Below are 15,843 nucleotides of genomic sequence, written 5' to 3' on the forward strand. Positions count from 1 at the left end.
GTTGCGCAGTGCACACTTGATTTTATCGGATACTTGGTTGTGCAGGGAAGGCACGGCTCTCTTGGAGAAGTAGTGGCGGCTGGGAACAACATACTGTGGGACAGCAAGCGACATGAGCTGTTTGAAGCTGTCTGTGTCCACCAGCCTAAATGACAGCATTTCATAGGCCAGTAGTTTAGAAATGCTGGCATTCAGGGCCAGGGATCGAGGGTGGCTAGGTGGGAATTTACGCTTTCTCTCAAATGTTTGTGAGATGGAGAGCTGAACGCTGCCGTGTGACATGGTTGAGACGCTTGGTGACGGAGGTGGTGGTGGTGTTGGTGGTACATCCCCTGTTTGCTGGGCGGCAGGTGCCAACGTTCCTCCAGAGGCAGAGGAAGAGGCCGAGGCGGCAGCAGCAGAAGAGGTAGCAGGGGGAGCCTGAGTGACTTCCTTGGTTTTAAGGTGTTTACTCCACTGCAGTTCATGCTTTGCATGCAGGTGCCTGGGCATGCAGGTTGTGCTCAGGTTCAGAACGTTAATGCCTCGCTTCAGGCTCTAATGGCACAGTGTGCAAACCACTCGGGTCTTGTCGTCAGCACATTGTTTGAAGAAGTGCCATGCCAGGGAACTCCTTGAAGCTGCCTTTGGGGTGCTCGGTCCCAGATGGCGGCGGTCAGTAGCAGGCGGAGTCTCTTGGCGGCGGGTGTTCTGCTTTTGCCCACTGCTCCCTCTTTTGCTACGCTGTTGGCTCGGTCTCACCACTGCCTCTTCCTCCGAACTGTGAAAGTCAGTGGCACGACCTTCATTCGACCTTCAGCACCGCACAAGACACAAAATGGCCGCCGATCACCCCAGAAAAAAGTGACTGACAAACGGTCTGGGCAGCCTAAAAACAGTGAGCATTTGAATTTCAGCAGCTCAATGATGCACAGCTGCAGATCGATCGATTAATCAAGTCCTTTGGAGGAGTTAATCTGCCTAATCTCGCCCTACTGTCGCAGCCGCAACCTCTCCCTACGCTAATCAGAGCAGAGTGACGGGCGGCGCTATGTGACTCCAGCTTAAATAGAGGCTGGGTCACATGGTGCTCTGGCCAATCACAGCCATGCCAATAGTAGGCATGGCTGTGACGGCCTCTTGGGGCAAGTAGTATGACTCTTGTTGATTGGCTGCTTTGCAGCCTTTCAAAAAGCGCCAAGAAAGCGTCACAAAAGCGCCAAGAAAGCGACGTACACCGAACCCGAACCCGGACTTTTAAGAAAATGTCCGGGTTCGGGTCCGTGTCACGGACACCCCAAAATTCGGTACGAACCCGAACTATACAGTTCGAGTTCGCTCATCCCTAGTCATTAGGAACATCCAGCTCCTCCTCTCTCTGCATCTTGCTGACTTGGGCATGGAGACTTTAAATGATTTAGAATAAGTAAAGCCAAGCCAGCAAAAGATGAGGATGGTCATCATTTAAGACCTGGTCCCCCTAATAGAGCGGTTCATTGCGGGTATAAGTACTGAACATTTAAAGGGCCAGCTGAGGATGCTGTCAGCTCAACACCCCAATTGTGCATTTTTGGACTTTAAAGAGCTGGCCAAAACCCGGCCGCAGGGCCAGCAGCCTCCCCTGAACCTCCGGTTTGTCCGCCAAAGACTGTCAATGTGGGGCCGCCTGGAGTCAGTCAAGCCACTCAGTCTTCAGTAACAGATGTAGTGGCAGCACTAATGGAGCAAGTAAACCATCTTACTATAAGCTTAGAGAAAGTCTGCAAGAAAATAGAGGAATGGGAGAGACCGTTGTTACTGGAAGATGAAGGCCCTTTTCCTCCAAGGCTCCCGCCTGCATATAGAGATGTATACCCCAAAGAACCTGATGGACGACCAAGTTACCGGTCCAGAAATCGCAAACGGCCTGTCTGTCACTATTGTAAAAAATATAGATATACTGAATCAATGTGCTGGCAATTAAACGGGCAACCCCTGAGGCAGAGGACCGCCCCTCGGGAGCTAGAACAGTAGGTCCAAAGGATCCAAGCTGGATGCCCAGATATGTAGGATCTCATCAAAAAATGAACATATGTATGAACGGGATACCTTTTGAAGCCCTGCTGGATACTGGGTCTCAGGTCACCACCATCCAACGACCTGCCTTTAACAAATTCTGGGACCCAAGTCTCCTTACCCAGCCACCAGAGTCCTGGCTAGATATCATCGCCAGCAACGGTAAGCCAGTGAAAGTCCATGGGTACTGGGAACCTACTCTTCAGGTCGGAGAAGCCACCTTACCACAGCAAGGTTTGATCGTGGTACAAGCAGGAGATAAAGGAGGATACCCTGTGATCCTAGGGACTAATGTCTTTAAAAATTGTTACTCCGAAGTGCTTGAAGCTTTAAACCAAACTATACCTTCGGCCTCACCTGCTTCCAAAAGAGTCATTCAAAAGACTATCAGTGTGCTGTGTGCTCAGCAAAGGTTCGCAAATGGAAAAGGAGAAATCTGTACTGTCTGGATCCGGGATAACCGGCCGGTAATTCTGCCTCCAAATTCCCAGATCATCCTGTGGTGCCGTGCTGTGTTAGGGATCCAGGGCCAGGACTATCCAGCCCTAGTGGAACCTATTCAAATTGAGAATCATCCCTTCGTGCGAACAGCCAAGAGTCTGGTGACCGTGTCTCAAGGTAAAGTGCCTGTCCGTTTTAATAAATTTTGGTGATCACCCCATTACTCTTTTTAAGCACTGCCCCGTTGCTCAGCTTTTCCAAGTGTCTTTCCAGGATGTGATCCGTCTGCCTGCCACGGAGACGTTCCAGACCGCACAGAGCAGCAGCGCCACTGCCAGCGCCTCTACAACATCCTGGTGGGAAGAACTTCATGTGGGGAACGAATCCACCCCGAAGGAGCAAATAGAGGGAGTTCTGAATCTGGTGAAAGAACACCACAAGGCTTTCAGCAAGCACTCCACGGACTACGGAGAGGTCAGTGCAATCAAACACACCATACCCACTGGCCCTCATCCTCCTATCAAGGAGAGACACAGACCCATACCACCTACTACCTATCAGTCTGTGAAAGAGATGATACAAGAGATAAAACACTCTAATATAATCCGGGACAGTCATAGTCCCTGGGCTGCGCCCCTAGTCCTTGTTCGAAAAAAAGATGGCAGTATAAGGTTATGCGTGGATTACAGAAAAATCTATCAAATCACCCACAAAGATGCTTATCCATTGCCACGCATTGAGGAGTCCTTGACTGCCCTGGGGTCATCAGCCTGCTTCTCCACTCTGGATTTAACTAGCGGGTACTGGCAAGTAACTATGGCCCCAGAAGATCGTGAGAAGACCGTTTTTACTACACCTATGGGCCTGTTTGAATTTAATTACATGCCGTTCGGGCTGTGTAACGCTTCAGGGACGTTCCAGCGGCTGATGGAACGTTGTCTAGGCCATAGAAATTTTGAGACTGTACTACTATACCTGGATGACGTCATTATATATTCCAAGACGTATGAGGACCATTTAAAACACCTAGCTGAAGTGTTTTAAGTCCTTACTAAATATGGCCTAAAAATCAAGCCGTCCAAGTGCCACCTGCTGAAACCAGCAGTAAAGTACCTAGGGCACGTTGTCAGTGCCGAAGGAGTCCAGCCTTATCCTGATAAACTTGCTGCTGTTCGTAATTGGCCTACTCCCACCACCGTGAAAGAGGTGAGAAGTTTCCTCAGCTTTGCAGGATATTATAGACGCTTCATCCCGCATTTTGCACAAAATGCGGATCCAATCCAGGAACTCCTAAGGGGGCATCCCAAGAAGAGTCCAAAGACTCCTATCCCTGTTAAATGGAATGAAGAACGGGAGATTGCTTTCCAGCTCTTAAAGAAGAAGCTGACAGAACCCCCTGTCCTGGGTTACCCGGATTATCAGAAGCCGTTCCACCTCTACACGAATGCCAGTAAAAGAGGCCTGGGAGCTGTGTTGGCCAAAGTGCAAGACAACAAAGAGAGGGTGATTGCCTACGCCAGCAGATCCCTGAGGGGACCTGAGAAGAACGATAAGAACTATAGTTCCTTCAAGCTGGAGTTCCTTGCCTTAGTGTGGGCTGTGACTGAAAAATTTTAAGACTATCTCGCTGCCACACCGTTTGTTGCCTTCACCGACAATAACCCCCTGGCGCATCTGAATACCGCCAAGTTAGGGGCTCTGGAGCAAAGATGGGCCTCCCGCCTTGCCAACTATGACTTCACTGTGAAATACCGGGCAGGCCGCTCCAATGACAATGCTGATGCCCTGTCTCGGCTCCCCACTACAGAAGCCCCAGATGAACCAAAGGATGCCTGGTAAGAAGTGGAAATGCCGGCGTTTTACAATAAATTCGCTCAACAGGATAATATCCTCACTGAAAACCACTCCGCTGCTGATCCTTCCTCATCAGATATTCCTGAGTCCAGGGGCGACCAAGAGAGGTGGATTAAGCTCCAGTCCGAAAGTAGAGTCCACGGTGAACTGCTCGACTTCCTTACCAGTGGGAGAACTCCCGAGAGAGTCCGCAGGAAGAGTGCAGACCCACAGCCAATGAGACTGTGGAGACATCGCCACCAACTCTTCCTTCAAAAAGGCCTGTTGCTTAGAAGAAGCCTGGATCCAGTGTCCTGTAATAGGATATATCAGATCCTCATACCACGTCGAGATGCCAGTCTGGTGTTAGAGATGTACCACAACCAGTCCGGACACTTCGGCGTACAGAATACTGAGGCCACCATTCACAGGAGATACTATTGGATTGGGATGAGAGAAGACATTGAGAAATGGTGCCAAGAATGCACTGCCTGTGCTGTGGGGCGAAGTGAACACCATGACCAGAGGGCGCCTCTCCATCCTATCGTGAGTAAAACTCCTTTAGAACTTGTTGCTATTGATCATGTGAAGTGGGAGCCAAGTCGCTCAGGGTATACTTACGCCATGACCATTATTTATCACTTCACTAAGTTTGTCGTAGCAGTGCCTGTGAAAGACCTGACAGCTAAGACAACAGCAGAGGCGTTCTGGAAGCATTTCCTCCTGCCCTACCACCGCCCAGAGAGGATCCTCACCGACCAAGGGACTGCGTTTGAGTCACAGCTGTTCCAAGAGATGTGCCTGCTGCATAATTGCCAGAAAGTCCGGACCACCGCCTATCATCCGTAAGGTAACGGACTCTGTGAAAAGATGAATCAAACTCTCATTGAAATGCTGAGAGCAGTACCCCCTGAGACAAGGGGTGATTGGCTTACTCTGATGCCACAACTCATGTATACCTATAACAACACAATTCACTGCTCCATCGGGTACACACTTTTCTATCTGATGTTCAGTCGTCAAGGGAGGTTGCCTGCTGACCACTCCCTAGATGTACAAGTGCCTGATGTCATCAATCCACTACCAAAGACTGATTGGGTGGTGAAGCATCAAAGACGTCTCCTCAATGCTAAGGAGATTGTTCAGGAGCGCATGGAGAATGCCCGGGAACGACAGCAAAGAGACTATGACCTGGCTGCTCATGCAGAACCTCTAGCTCTAGGGGACATGGTGTGGTTGAAGAACAACCATCGAACCAGTAAATTAGACAGTAAGTGGGAAAGGATCCCATATGTCATTTCTGCCATCCCTAACGCTGAGGCTCACATTTATCAAATCTCTAGGGAAGGTAAAGGCTCCCAAGTTGTACATAGAAATCATTTAAAACCCTACATAGAAGGAGAACCTGCAGCAGAGGACATTGAGCCGGAGTCTCCTGAGCCCGAGTTGCCAGCCCAACCTGCTGATCCTATGCAGGCTGTTGAGAACCTGATACATGACAAAGATCCACTTCATTGGTTTCTCATGCCCTGGTTGAACTTGGTGGTACCAGCTCCAGTTCCTGCTAGTCCTCAACCCCAGGACAATCTGTCCCAGAGCATACCTGAAACAGCTCCAGAACCTGTGGGCTCCTCTGACCTTCCTGAGCCAAGGCAGGAAGAACCTCTGCCAGTAATGAGATCCACGCGGTCTACTAAGGGGCACCCACCTGTGAGATTTGGAGACTACATTATGGGCCCAGGTAGCCCCTCACGGGAAACCCCTGTTTAGCCTTCTACAAGCCCCGGGTACGGACTCATTTTGTTCTCTGAGCCTCCAGGAACTTATGTTATATTAGCATTTTCTATGGACTATTATTATGGACTATCCTGGTTATCCTTGATCCGCTGTACCATGTCAGCGCCCCCTGTTCCCTTATATTATCCTGAGAGAAGAGAACGACGCCCCTTTTCACCGCACTTTCCAGTGGAACTGCCTGATATATGTATGTGCATGTGCAAATGTAGATGTGTGTTCCTGCTTTGCATTATTTTTATCCTTCAGGTGCAGTTTCCAGTTGGGCGGGCCCCTTATGTTGCGCCGAGGACGGGCAACATTATAGCATGGGGGTATGTAGTGTCCCACTAGGTAAAGGTAGGCACTACGCAAGGGTTAATATGTCTATTGCATTAACGTGATGTTGTATGTTCATTTCCCTGTGTTATCTGGGTATCAGGCCTGTTGGAGTGTAGTTCAGCCTCCTAGACGTTATAGGGAGATAGAGAGCCCTGAGTATATATAGGTAGGCCCAGTGTCACGGCGGGCATGCACTCAGACTCACAGATAAACCACCAACCAGGCTCTAGGTGAGAGGCAGGGGAAGGGTCACCTTCTAGCTAATCTCTGACCTCTCTCCCTGCACTGCTCAGCCCACATGCAAACCTTGGTGGTAGGTATGATGTGTCCCCGTGCCTGGGCCGGAACACCCTAAATTCCCTGAGATGGTGAAGAGGGGAAATAGGAGCAGCCTGCTCGCACAGAACCTGGATGGGAGAGATGACACAAAACAACCAAGACAGCAAACGACAAAACTAGAAACCAAACGTATCTTTCTGAGCTGGAACAAACAACCTTCCTTCCTAGCTTCCAAGACCAAAGTGATTCCTATAATCCGCTCAGGGCACTGGGTCGGAGTGCTATTTAAACTAGTGATCCCACCCAGTGCACCTGATGAGAGGCGGAACCAGCACGGCTCCAAAACAAAACACTAAACTCGTGCTGCTATTCTAGCCGATCTTCGCACATAGTCAGAGCGGGGCATGACACCCAGACAGGGAAGAGTTAGTGCATTCCAGGTGGCTAGTAGTACAGTCTAGCCAGCCTGAAGTTCCTGAGCCTCTGTTAGCTCAGAAGATTAACCCCAAAGGAAGAGTTTGCCTCCTGGGAGAAACCTACAGTTCGCACAAGCAGAGCAGAGCCAGAGTTCCAGCTAACAAGTAAGCTGAAGGGCAGAGGAATCATTAAGCTAAAGCAAGGGATATATACCTGAGGAAGATTATTTGCCAAGGATAAAAGCCAGCATTAGGGCACATGGGCCTTGGAGTAAAGCCAGCCAGAACAACTGAGGAATAGTGCAGCCTGGTCTGGAGCGTTGATTTTACCCTCTGAGTATCTTGCAAGGAACTTTACCTGCCAGTTATAGGAAGCCTGCTAATCATTATTGCTGCAATGTGGAACTGAAACCGTATTGTACAAAGTTGAACTGTTGTTCCAGTAAAGCGCAGTTTGGTTTACCATACAACCGTGTTCCTCCAATTACTGCAACTATAAATCGGTGTGCCACCGTTACAGGCACTGGCATCACGTTTCTTAAAGGGACCTTGCCCCAGGCACATAAAACACCTGCAACATCCAGGGCACCTCATCCACCATCAGGCCTGGTCTCTATATACAGAGTGTGCCCCAGAGGACCCCTGTGCCAGTCTCTCCTTCACTGCTGTATGCCTGCCCAGGGTTTTCCTACAGAACTGTGAGTAACCCTCGCTTGCCCATAAACCGTGACCTCACAATCGCAATACCCTGCAGGTCTGGCGTGCATGTATGCTTAAACTCCTTCACTGTATTTGCAGCTGCCACTATGCTATTCCATGCATCAATGTCCCTGAAAGTAGAATAGAAGCTTAATTGTGACTTTTGACTGTATCCAAGATCTTTTTTTGGTTCAGACACTGCAAGACCCATTTACTCTCATTCACAACCCAACACACAATGACATTCTGCTCGTTCCTCAAGGGCATCTCTCTGCCTGCTGCAGCACTGATTGACTCATCCATGCAGTCTGTAAGCACCCCACTTCCTATTGGTGATGTGCGCATCCTTCTTCCCTAGTGCTTTTTCCCACCATCATATGCAATAAAATGGTGTTGTGCACTGTTTTACTGGATTCATCTGAAACAAACCTGAAAATTCTGTCGGACACAATTTTGCAAATGATCCGGTTCACTCATCTTTAAGTAGTAGTTACACCCAGGTGCCTGAGGGAGCTTCTCTGAGATATAAGAATGAAACAGTATAACAAATGGCACATGGTAGGGGAGGATGTTGGAATAATGCATATTATTCTCTGTATTGCAATAACTACATTATGTGATTGCCTGTTTCCAGTCACAGTGTTATGTTGTTCATAAAGTACTGCTAAAGCAAAAAAGCAAGAAGGGGCAGACACTTGCTGCACATGCACAGAGAGAGAGAGAGAGAGCTGAGAGAGAAGAAAGCCAGAAGCAGATGTGCTGAGATTCTGATCTTGCTGAAAGTCATATTCTTACAAATTATATTTTGTACAGGGGCCAAGTAGCTACATGTTACCCCTCGTACAGTTTCAGCATTCTGGTTCATGGTATTCATATTTGTTTATCACTTACTTTCTCTTTAGGGAAGCCTTTTGAAAACCTTATGATCTTGAATGCGGCTGTCGCAAATATAATCGTGGCAATTTTACTTGGATATCGGATGGATTATGATGATCCTCAGTTTAAGAGACTGCTATTCCTGACAAATGAGAATATTCGACTTTTGGGAGCTCCAATGGTTTCGGTAATGTCATTAAAATCATAGTCTGTATTTTTTTAACTGATGACAAAGGTAGGAACTATATTCCAGGTTTAGATTTACAGGTTTCAGTGAATCTTTTCTACACTAATTCATTTTTAATATATCCTTATGGTAATAATACATAGTAACATAGTAACATAGTACATAAGGCCGAAAAAAGACATTTGTCCATCCAGTTCGGCCTGTTATCCCGCAAGTTGATCCAGAGGATCAGCTATATTATTTGTGACAAAGAGATCTATATCCCCTGCACAGGCAAAGATTTAAAACATGTTCTTGGTAGAGGGAGCTAAGGAGCTTACTGTACACTGTGTTATTTTTTTAGTTCAATGTATGAAGAGTATGCAGTAAGCTCCTGGGCTCCCTCTAATGGTGGCCAAATGGGTTGTCATAAAATAATAAAAGAGATACCTATAAAACCACCCCACTGATCTTTCAGAGGCACCTGCCAGATGCTCCTGTGGAGCTGTACAATACAAAATCTGATGTTTTACTGTTATAAAGATATATAAAGAAAGTTTGAACCATTTTATAATGAATTTTAGGGGACTTTAACACTGGATGTTTTCTTTGCGGATTTCGTTGTGCCAAATCCAGTTTTACAGTACCAGCAAACAGTGATGGATTGTGGTGTCTAGGACTCACCCATACAAGTCATTCTGAGCCCATATTTTTGTAAATCTATACACATATTTTCTCTGCTCACACAGTCAGGCAGCAGCAAAACGCAACAAGATGATTGATTAGGGGATCCTTGCAGTGACTTCAAGATGGCAAGTTCCGGGTGAAGCCTGGCTTGTCTGCCTCTATACCTAGAAGTCATCTCAACCACCTAAAATATCTATAATAATAAATTGGATTGTTTGTTAAATAATCTTAGTACTTTATAAGATTAGAGACTGTTTGAGGTGCTGTATGTTGCCTATCTGTATGCAGTGTAGTCTACTGTGCCGTGTTCTAGTTAAGCAGTGGGTGGGGCACTAGGGGCCAAACTTGGTCATGGGCCCACTGAAGGATTCACCTGTTCCCCTGTGGATGGAATTTTAAGAAACCTTATCCATATGCTGTGAAAACAATCCAGTGTAAATTCACCAGCAACACAAATTTTAACTCTGCTGTGGATTTCACTTGGGAATTAAGCTACGCTTTTATTAATATAAAACACATTAGATAATTGCAAAATCTTCAGTTAAAGGATAACTGTCATATATATTTGTTATTTGCTAGTTTATTAGTGCTAGGCATGTATACCTGAGTTAGTCTGTCAATTATTGCCGAAAGATCTGTAATTACCTTATAATAACAGCTTTTATTAATGTCTCCTGTCCCTTTCCACTGCTTCCTTAAAAAAAAAATTGCTATGGCTCATCTATCTCCAGCTAGGAAGACAGAGGGGCGGTCCTTCCTACTGCATGCCTGCATTAGGCTTCAGAGTGAGGAGGCGTGTCTCTCAGTAATCCAATTTGATTGGCTGGCAGGAAGCTTCTGGCTACAGCATGTTTGTATGTCACCTAAGGGGAAAGCAGTTTTGGGCTCAGAGAACTGGCAGAGAAGCCATCTTGAGAAAATCCTCATAATGTAGGATTAAAAACAGCTGTAACTAAGGGGAAAACTCAAGGAAAACAGTGATAAGTGAGGAAACTAAAGATTGCTTTATGCATAATGCTGCTGCAGCAGTAACATATGCTAAAATAAAAATTTTGCTGAAAATATGACAGTTATCCTTTAAGACTACCATGACTAGAGTTGAGCGAACACCTGGATGTTCGGGTTCGAGAAGTTCGGCCGAACATCCCGGAAATGTTCGGGTTCGGGATCCGAACCCGATCCGAACTTCGTCCCGAACCCGAACCCCATTGAAGTCAATGGGGACCCAAACTTTTCGGCACTAAAAAGGCTGTAAAACAGCCCAGGAAAGAGCTAGAGGGCTGCAAAAGGCAGCAACATGTAGGTAAATCCCCTGCAAACAAATGTGGATAGGGAAATGAATTAAAATAAAAATTAAATAAATAAAAATTAACCAAAATCAATTGGAGAGAGGTTCCATAGCAGAGAATCTGGCTTCCCGTCACCCACCACTGGAACAGTCCATTCTCAGATATTTAGGCCCCGGCACCCAGGCAGAGGAGAGAGGTCCCGTAACAGAGAATCTGTCTTCATGTCAGCAGAGAATTAGTCTGCATGTCATAGCAGAGAATGAGGCTTCACGTCACCCACCACTGCAACAGTCCATTGGCATATATTTAGGCCTAGCACACAGGCAGAGCAGAGAGGTCCCGTAACAGACGATCTGGCTTCATGTCAGCAGAGAATCAGTCTGCATGTCATAGCAGAGAATGAGGCTTCACGTCAGCCACCACTGCAACAGTCCATTGGCATATATTTAGGCCCAGCACCCAGGCAGAGGAGGGAGGTCCCGTAACAGAGAATCTGTCTTCATGTCAGCAGAGAATTAGTCTGCATGTCATAGCAGAGAATGAGGCTTCACGTCAGCCACCACTGCAACAGTCCATTGGCATATATTTAGGCCCAGCACACACACAGGCAGAGGAGAGAGGTCCCGTAACAGACAATCTGGCTTCATGTCAGCAGAGAATTAGTCTGCATGTCATAGCAGAGAATGAGGCTTCACGTCAGCCACCACTGCAACAGTCCATTGGCATATATTTAGGCCCAGCACACACACAGGCAGAGGAGAGAGGTCCCGTAACAGAGAATCTGTCTTCATGTCAGCAGAGAATTAGTCTGCATGTCATAGCAGAGAATCAGGCTTCACGTCACCCACCACTGCAACAGTCCATTGGCATATATTTAGGCCCAGCACCCAGGCAGAGGAGGGAGGTCCCGTAACAGAGAATCTGTCTTCATGTCAGCAGAGAATCAGTCTGCATGTCATAGCAGAGAATGAGGCTTCACGTCACCCACCACTGCAACAGTCCATTGGCATATATTTAGGCCTAGCACACAGGCAGAGCAGAGAGGTCCCGTAACAGACGATCTGGCTTCATGTCAGCAGAGAATCAGTCTGCATGTCATAGCAGAGAATGAGGCTTCACGTCAGCCACCACTGCAACAGTCCATTGGCATATATTTAGGCCCAGCACCCAGGCAGAGGAGGGAGGTCCCGTAACAGAGAATCTGTCTTCATGTCAGCAGAGAATTAGTCTGCATGTCATAGCAGAGAATGAGGCTTCACGTCAGCCACCACTGCAACAGTCCATTGGCATTTATTTATGCCCAGCACACACACAGGCAGAGGAGAGAGGTCCCGTAACAGAGAATCTGTCTTCATGTCAGCAGAGAATTAGTCTGCATGTCATAGCAGAGAATGAGGCTTCACGTCAGCCACCACTGCAACAGTCCATTGGCATATATTTAGGCCCAGCACACACACAGGCAGAGGAGAGAGGTCCCGTAACAGACAATCTGGCTTCATGTCAGCAGAGAATTAGTCTGCATGTCATAGCAGAGAATGAGGCTTCACGTCACCCACCACTGCAACAGTCCATTGGCATATATTTAGGCCCAGCACACACACAGGCAGAGGAGAGAGGTCCCGTAACAGAGAATCTGTCTTCATGTCAGCAGAGAATTAGTCTGCATGTCATAGCAGAGAATCAGGCTTCACGTCACCCACCACTGCAACAGTCCATTGGCATATATTTAGGCCCAGCACCCAGGCAGAGGAGGGAGGTCCCGTAACAGAGAATCTGTCTTCATGTCAGCAGAGAATTAGTCTGCATGTCATAGCAGAGAATGAGGCTTCACGTCAGCCACCACTGCAACAGTCCATTGGCATATATTTAGGCCCAGCACCCAGGCAGAGGAGGGAGGTCCCGTAACAGAGAATCTGTCTTCATGTCAGCAGAGAATTAGTCTGCATGTCATAGCAGAGAATGAGGCTTCACGTCAGCCACCACTGCAACAGTCCATTGGCATATATTTAGGCCCAGCACACACACAGGCAGAGGAGAGAGGTCCCGTAACAGAGGATCTGGCTTCATGTCAGCAGAGAATCAGTCTGCATGTCATAGCAGAGAATCAGGCTTCACGTCAGCCACCACTGCAACAGTCCATTGTCATAAATTTAGGCCCAGCACCCAGGCAGAGGAGAGAGGTCCCGTAACAGAGAATCTGGCTTCATGTCAGCAGAGAATCAGTCTTCATATCATAGCAGAGAATCAGGCTTCACGTCACCCACCACTGTAAGAGTCAATTTTCATAAATTTAGGCCCAGAACCCAGGCAGAGGAGAAAGGTCCCGTAACAGACAATCTGGCTTCATGTCAGCAGAGAATCAGTCTTCATATCATAGCAGAGAATCAGGCTTCACGTCACCCACCACTGTAAGAGTCAATTTTCATAAATTTAGGCCCAGAACCCAGGCAGAGGAGAAAGGTCCCGTAACAGACAATCTGGCTTCATGTCAGCAGAGAATCAGTCTTCATATCATAGCAGAGAATCAGGCTTCACGTCACCCACCACTGCAACAGTCCATTGGCATATATTTAGGCCTAGCACACAGGCAGAGCAGAGAGGTCCCGTAACAGACAATCTGGCTTCATGACAGCAGAGAATCAGTCTGCATGTCATAGCAGAGAATCAGGCTTCACGTCAGCCACCACTGCAACAGTCCATTGGCATATATTTAGGCCTAGCACACAGGCAGAGGAGAGAGGTCCCGTAACAGACAATCTGGCTTCATGTCAGCAGAGAATCAGTCTTCATATCATAGCAGAGAATCAGGCTTCACGTCACCCACCACTGTAAGAGTCAATTTTCATAAATTTAGGCCCAGAACCCAGGCAGAGGAGAAAGGTCCCGTAACAGACAATCTGGCTTCATGTCAGCAGAGAATCAGTCTTCATATCATAGCAGAGAATCAGGCTTCACGTCACCCACCACTGTAAGAGTCAATTTTCATAAATTTAGGCCCAGAACCCAGGCAGAGGAGAAAGGTCCCGTAACAGACAATCTGGCTTCATGTCAGCAGAGAATCAGTCTTCATATCATAGCAGAGAATCAGGCTTCACGTCACCCACCACTGCAACAGTCCATTGGCATATATTTAGGCCTAGCACACAGGCAGAGCAGAGAGGTCCCGTAACAGACAATCTGGCTTCATGACAGCAGAGAATCAGTCTGCATGTCATAGCAGAGAATCAGGCTTCACGTCAGCCACCACTGCAACAGTCCATTGGCATATATTTAGGCCTAGCACACAGGCAGAGGAGAGAGGTCCCGTAACAGACAATCTGGCTTCATGTCAGCAGAGAATCAGTCTGCATGTCATAGCAGAGAATGAGGCTTCACGTCAGCCACCACTGCAACAGTCCATTGTCATAAATTTAGGCCCAGCACCCAGGCAGAGGAGAGAGGTCCCGTAACAGACAATCTGGCTTCATGTCAGCAGAGAATTAGTCTGCATGTCATAGCAGAGAATCAGGCTTCATGTCAGCCACCACTGCAACAGTCCATTGGCATATATTTAGGCCTAGCACACAGGCAGAGGAGAGGTTCATTCAACTTTGGGTAGCATCGCAATATAATGGTAAAATGAAAATAAAAATAGGATTGAATGAGGAAGTGCCCTGGAGTCCAATAATATATGGTTATGGGGAGGTAGTTAATGTCTAATCTGGACAAGGGACGGACAGGTCCTGTGGGATCCATGCCTGGTTCATTTTTATGAACGTCAGCTTGTCCACATTGGCTGTAGACAGGCGGCTGCGTTTGTCTGTAATGACGCCCCCTGCCGTGCTGAATACACGTTCAGACAAAACGCTGGCTGCCGGGCAGGCCAGCACCTCCAAGGCATAAAAGGCTAGCTCTGGCCACGTGGACAATTTAGAGACCCAGAAGTTGAATGGGGCCGAACCATCAGTCAGTACGTGGAGGGGTGTGCACACGTACTGTTCCACCATGTTAGTGAAATGTTGCCTCCTGCTAACACGTTGCGTATCAGGTGGTGGTGCAGTTAGCTGTGGCGTGTTGACAAAAGTTTTCCACATCTCTGCCATGCTAACCCTGCCCTCAGAGGAGCTGGCCGTGACACAGCTGCCTTGGCGACCTCTTGCTCCTCCTCTGCCTTGGCCTTGGGCTTCCACTTGTTCCCCTGTGACATTTGGGAATGCTCTCAGTAGCGCGTCTACCAACGTGCGCTTGTACTCGCGCATCTTCCTATCACGCTCCAGTGCAGGAAGTAAGGTGGGCACATTGTCTTTGTAGCGTGGATCCAGCAGGGTGGCAACCCAGTAGTCCGCACAGGTTAAAATGTGGGCAACTCTGCTGTCGTTGCGCAGGCACTGCAGCATGTAGTCGCTCATGTGTGCCAGGCTGCCCAGGGATAAGGACAAGCTGTCCTCTGTGGGAGGCGTATCGTCATCGTCCTGCCTTTCCCCCCAGCCACGCACCAGTGATGGACCCGAGCTGCGTTGGGTGCCACCCCGCTGTGACCATGCTTCATCCTCATCCTCCTCCACCTCCTCCTCATCCTCGTCCTCCTCGTCCTCCAGTAGTGGGCCCTGGCTGGCCACATTTGTACCTGGCCTCTGCTGTTGCCAAAAACCTCCCTCTGAGTCACTTCGAAGAGACTGGCCTGAAAGTGCTAAAAATGACCCCTCTTCCTCCTCCTCCTCCTCCTCCTCCTGGGCCACCTCCTCTTCCATCATCGCCCTAAGTGTTTTCTCAAGGAGACATAGAAGTGGTATTGTAACGCTGATAACGGTGTCATCGCCACTGGCCATGTTGGTGGAGTACTCGAAACAGCGCAACAGGGCACACAGGTCTCGCATGGAGGCCCAGTCATTGGTGGTGAAGTGGTGCTGTTCTGTAGTGCGACTGACCCGTGCGTGCTGCAGCTGAAACTCCACTATGGCCTGCTGCTGCTCGCACAGTCTGTCCAGCATGTGCAAGGTGGAGTTCCACCTGGTGGGCACGTCGCATA

General features: G+C 48.2%; 1 protein-coding gene across 2 annotated transcripts in view; it reads left to right on the top strand.

Moving 5' to 3' along the window:
• Nucleotides 1-15,843, top strand: part of LOC122935953 (cytochrome P450 2K6-like) — a 213,291-nt gene that overhangs the window by 73,497 nt on the left and 123,951 nt on the right. For both annotated transcript variants that reach the window (XM_044291918.1, XM_044291919.1), the window contains one exon: nucleotides 8,720-8,880. In XM_044291918.1, the coding sequence (XP_044147853.1) occupies nucleotides 8,720-8,880 (161 nt within the window). The remainder of the gene's footprint in view (nucleotides 1-8,719; nucleotides 8,881-15,843) is intronic.

The sequence above is a fragment of the Bufo gargarizans genome, chromosome 4 (assembly GCF_014858855.1).
Source record: "Bufo gargarizans isolate SCDJY-AF-19 chromosome 4, ASM1485885v1, whole genome shotgun sequence".
Taxonomy (NCBI): Eukaryota; Metazoa; Chordata; class Amphibia; order Anura; family Bufonidae; genus Bufo; species Bufo gargarizans.